At 50.1% G+C, this 5252-nt stretch overlaps 1 protein-coding gene across 1 annotated transcript; it reads right to left on the bottom strand.

Annotated features, from left to right (window-relative positions):
• Nucleotides 1–1595: 1595 nt before the first annotated feature.
• LOC123163680 (zealexin A1 synthase-like) lies at nt 1596–3233 on the bottom strand. Its single transcript, XM_044581037.1, has 2 exons — nt 2337–3233; nt 1596–2252 (listed from the first exon to the last, which is right to left on the bottom strand). The coding sequence occupies exons 1-2, from the start codon at nt 3231–3233 to the stop codon at nt 1596–1598; spliced, it is 1554 nt and encodes a 517-aa protein (XP_044436972.1).
• Nucleotides 3234–5252: the final 2019 nt, after the last annotated feature.

A 5252-nucleotide genomic window follows, 5' to 3' on the forward strand; every position in this document is an offset into this window, starting at 1 on the left:
ATAAATATTAAATGATATACCTTTATTTATTGAATAATACAAGAACAATTTTTTGAAATGGGCTAGCACTTTTTAAAAGGTGTATTTCATGAACACCTATCAAATGTCATGAGTGTTTAAGTCTTATTTCATTTTTCTTTTCTTGTTCCTGAAAAAATAAATGCAAAGTGTTCACCCAATTTTAAAAGAATTTCTCTTTTATGAAAATATATTCATTATACATTGTATATTTGGAAAAAATAATCAATAATTTAAAGAAATTAAATTTTATTGGGAAAAAGTGTTTCATTGTGTAATTTAAAAAAAAAGATCCATATTGAAGCTACGTTGAAAACATTTAGTTGCAGTCGAGTACAACACCTGCGGTTACGTGCCTAGTGGTAAACATGCAACTGTCACCTCCCTGGTAAAAACACCGCTTTAGCCCTCCCAAGTTGTAGTCATGTTGAAGATCAGTTGTAACTTTGGGAGGCACTTGCAGTTGCCTGCCTAGTGCCAGACATGCAACTGTCCCCTTCCTGTACAAAACACAAATGAGTTAGGGTCGTGTGGAAGACATGCAGTTGACAAGAGCGACACTTGCAGTTCATGCCTAGTGGCAGACATGCAATTGTCCCCTCCCTACTAAACACCACGTAGTTGCACTAGGGGGTAACACTTACAGTTGCATGCCTAGTTAAATACATGCAGCTGCTCCTCCCTGACAAAACATCACAGAGTTGCAATCGCACTAAACACATGCAGTTGCAGTCAGGGGCGACACTTGCAGTTGCATGCCTAGAGGTAGACATGCAACTACCCCTTCTTAACAAGACACCATAGAGTTGCAATCGGGGCAACAAATGTAGTTGTGTGCCTAGTGGCTGATATGGAACTGTCCCCTCACCCCAACAAAACGTCACTAAGTTGCAACCACATAGAAGACATGCAGTTGCCCTCTCCTTCGATAAAACACCACTAAGTTGCAACCACATAGAAGACATGCAGTTGCAGTCGTGTGCCTAGTGCCTGACATACAACTTCCTTCCCCTCGACAAAACACTGGAAAGTTGCAGCCGTATTGAAGACATGCAGTTGCATTTAGGGCGATGATGACCCACAAGTATAGGGTATCAATCGTAGTTCTTTCGATAAGTAAGAGTGTCGAACCCAACAAGGAGCAGAAGGAAATGATAAGCGGTTTTCAGCAAGGTATTTTCTGTAAGCACTGAAATTATCGGTAAGGAATAGTTTGATAGCAAGATATTTTCTAACGAACAATAAGTAGCAATAGTAATAAAGCTGCAGTACCGTAGCCCAATCCTTTTTATAACAAATGACAGGCCGGAAGTTTATCTTATAGTAAGTAAATTGTTTTTTATGACACATGGGAATTCATCTTCATCATGTTTCTTTGATTCGCGTTCGTTATTTTGATAATTTGATATATGTGGGTTGACCGGTGCTTGGTTGCTATTCTTACTTAAACAAGCCTCCCACTTATAATTAACTCCTCTCGCACGCATCACAAACTGAACCAAAACGGGTCGCTTCCCCATGCATGTACGTCGAGATACATGTGATTTGCGCACATATTGGCCGGCGGGCTACATCAGCTAGACACCGGGGACAGGCACGCGCAGGACGGGGCGGAGCAGGAGGCCAGCCTTCCGCCGTGCGGTGATGCCAAACGCCTCGGTCATGTCGAACTCGGCTGGGTCAGCCACGCCGGGCGCTTCCCAGTCGAAGTGCAGCAGCAGGCTGGCCAATGCGAGCTCCACGTTGGCGAGTCCGAACGCCATCCCGGGGCACATCCTCCTCCCGGCGCCGAATGGCAGGAGCTCGAAGTTCGCGCCCCTGAAGTCCACCCCCGCTGCCGACGCGCCCCCCTGCTTGGCCTCGAACCGCTCCGGCCGGAACTCCTCGGGCGCGTCGGGCCAGTACCGCTCGTCGCGGCCCAGCGCCCAGACGTTGACCAGCACCTGCGTGCCCCGCGGCACGTCGTACCCGAGCACCCGGCACGCCGGCTCCTCCCGGCACTCCCGCGGGAGAAGCAGCGGCAGCGGCGTGTGCAGCCTGAACGTCTCCCGGATGACGAGGTGCAGGTATGGGACGAGCTCGCCGAGTTGATGTTCGACCACCTTGCCGCCGGCCTCGAAGGCTCGCCGCACCTCTGTTGTTGCCCGATGCATCACCTTTGGGTTCTTGACCAGCTCCGCTATTATCCACTCCAGCGTTGTCGCCGACGTCTCGCTGCCGGCGCCGAAGATGTCCTGCATATGCGCGCGAAACAGTTAATAAGGGTTCACGGCATGGCAGAGTGTACGCGTTCGAGGCTTATTTGTTTGCTTGCTTACGAAGATGACGCCTTTGATGGTGTCCATGTCGAGAGGGAGCTGGAGGCTGCCGTCGTTCTGCACCCTCAGGAGCACGTCGATGAGGTCCTCGTCGTCGCCGTCGACGGTGCCCATCCTCTGCTGGTGCTCAGCGATGATGCCGTCGAGCATCCCGAACACGGTGTCACGGCACTCCTCGGCGCGGCGGACCGCGCCGTTGGCCCAGACGGCGAGCCGCGACGACGGCCACAGGTCGGCCGGGTTGAACCCCCCGGCCAGGCCGATGGAGCGGTCGAGCTCCCGGAGGAACACGTCGCGATCGTTGCACCGGTCGCCAATGACGGCGCGCAGCGTGCTGTCCGCCACGAGGGGCGACAGCCGCGCGCGCATGTCGATCACGTCCCCGTTCCCGGCGGCCGACGCGACGGAGCGGAGCATGGCGCCGACCTCCTCCTCCCTTATGGCGCGGAATGAGAGCACGCGGCGGGACGTGAGGAGCTCGGTGACGGCGATCTTGCGCATCTGGCGCCAGTGCTCGCCGTAGGGTGCGAAGACGATGTCCCGCCCGCCGTTGGTGAGCACGCGCACGGTGGAGCTCAGCGCGCGCGTGGCGAAGGCGGCGTCGTGGGTCTTCATCACCTCGCGGGCGCCCTCCCGGGACGACACCACCAGCGTGGGCACTTCGCCGAGCCGGAGCAGCATGACGGGCCACCCGTGCCGCCGCGCCAGGTCGCGCATGGCCCGGTGCGGGAGCGCCCCGGCGATGTGGTGCATGCTGCCGATCACCGGCAGTGTCCATGGCCCCGGCGGCAGCCGCAGCTTGTCCTCACCGTCCGCCGAGGTTCGTCTCCCCCGCCTGGTTAGCAGCACGACGAGCAGCGACCCGAGGGCCAGGAAGATGTAGACGATGTCCTCCATTTTCGTGATGCCATGCATTGATGGATCAGTGTGCCCCTTCATATATAGACGCGCGGTACACTCCACTGGCAGCCATAGCTTTTTGGCACCTTGTCGTGGTGAGCACAAAGAACACGCGACCTACGTACGTAAATCAAAGATGCGGTCGAGGAATGGATAAAAGACTCTTATTTGTTGCCCGGTGCATTTGTTTCGACACACGTAACGTCGAGGTCATGGCCGTGGATTTCCCCTTTCCGAAAAAGACCTTCCTATACTCGAATTTAGAGCATCTCCAATAGATGATCATCCACGTTATTACGTGTAAGCTAAGTGCATGCCGCGTAACGAGGTAATTACCCAAAAAAAAGAGTAACAATGTAATTAAGATTTAAGGCGGACACTACTAGACAGCCGCATGTAATTTCTTTTAATCAAATCAAACACCATGGTTTCGGATCTTGATCCAAAGACTTTCTAGCCTTCTTCTTTCTACCTCAGCCCCAGCATCGACGTACCAACACCAGGTGAATCGCCCCCATCCTCCTCAAGACGTCTCCTCCCGCTTATTGTGTCATCTATGATAAAATGGTGTTGGACCTCCAAATATACCGAGGTTTGTAGAAAGTAATATTCTTTTTTCTCAAATTGATGGCCTTATTGCAATGAAGAACAAGGGAGAGAGAGGTTATCATCTCGCTACTGTTATGGATTCATAGTCCAAGGAGGACTACTCACACAGAGGCATGATGGCAACAAGGATGATGAAAATGGCTCTGGTGATGGATTCGTCCTCCGGTAGAGTTCCAAAACATGACAGAGTTCCAAATCAGGCCTACGGGGTGGACCTCCACGGAAAGGAGAGGTGGCGGCAGCAAAAACTCTTGATAAATAAAATTGGGGTTTTTTAGGAGTATATAAAAAGCGTCCAAAGAAATAGGCAGTGCAGGACAAACCGCGCGACCATGAGCCCCTCTGACGCGTCCTAGTGGTGTGTGACCTCTGTGTGGGCCCCCTCTGGTGAGCCTAGGTGGCCATGACTCTGTCCTCGCTTGAAACTCCGCAATGTATTTTTCCCCCGGTTTTTTGTCTCTGAAAAATTGATTTTCCTGAAAATGTCCAAAAATGACATAAAACAGCAACTAACACTTGACTCTAACTTAATAGGTTAGTCTATAAAAATGATAAAAATTGTGGCAAAATTATGCAACTAGGGTATAAATATAGCACTATGATCATACTTGAGCATTGGATGTAGCTAATATGCGAGTGTGTTTCTTGAATGGATCAATGATTGAGCATGATGGGTTAGGGATAACTTTCTTAGTGTTGATATTTTGAAAGACATGGTTGCATGTTGATATGCTTAAGTATTGAAATATTCATGTCAAAACTAGACTATTGCTTTGAACCATATAAAAGAACAAATGCCATGCTACAAAAGAAAAGAATATGTGATGAACATGTTAGGCAGCATTCCACATCAAAAATTCTATTTTTCTCATTTACCTACTCGAGGACGAGCAGGAATTAAGCTTGGGGATGTTGATACGCCTCCAACGTATCTATAATTTTGATTGTTCCATGCTGCTATATTATCATTCGTGGATGTTTTACAATCATTTTATAGCAACTTTATATCACTTTTTGGGACTAACCTATTGACATAGTGCACAGTGCCAATTGCTGTTTTTTCTTGTTTTTTTACATCCCAGAAAATCAATACCAAACGGAGTCCAAACGTAGCGAAACTTTTTGGAGATTTTTTCTGAACCAGAAGACACCCGGTGGGCCAAAGAAGTACCAGAGGGGAGCTGTGAGGGGAGCACAACCCACTAGGGCTTGCCTGGGGGCCCAGCGCGCCCAGGTGGGTTGTGCCCATCTCGGTGGCCTCCCGCTCCGCCTCTTCGCCCAATAACACTACTAGGGAAAACCTTATACACGGAGGTATAGCACTAGCGCTGGTCAAAACACGGCGCTATTGCTACTTATTAGTAGCGCTTGTTACAAAAGCACGCTACAACCATTGTTGTAGCAGTA

This window comes from Triticum aestivum, chromosome 7D, assembly GCF_018294505.1.
Source record: "Triticum aestivum cultivar Chinese Spring chromosome 7D, IWGSC CS RefSeq v2.1, whole genome shotgun sequence".
NCBI lineage: Eukaryota > Viridiplantae > Streptophyta > Magnoliopsida > Poales > Poaceae > Triticum > Triticum aestivum.

Excerpts from the sequence above, each read along its gene's own strand:
- LOC123163680 (XM_044581037.1), bottom strand. The coding sequence starts at position 3,233 with ATGGAGGACATCGTCTACATCTTCCTGGCCCTCGGGTCGCTGCTCGTC. Across the intron at positions 2,253-2,336 it reads CCATCAAAGGCGTCATCTTC|GACATCTTCGGCGCCGGCAG; the intron begins GTAAGCAAGCAA and ends GCGCATATGCAG.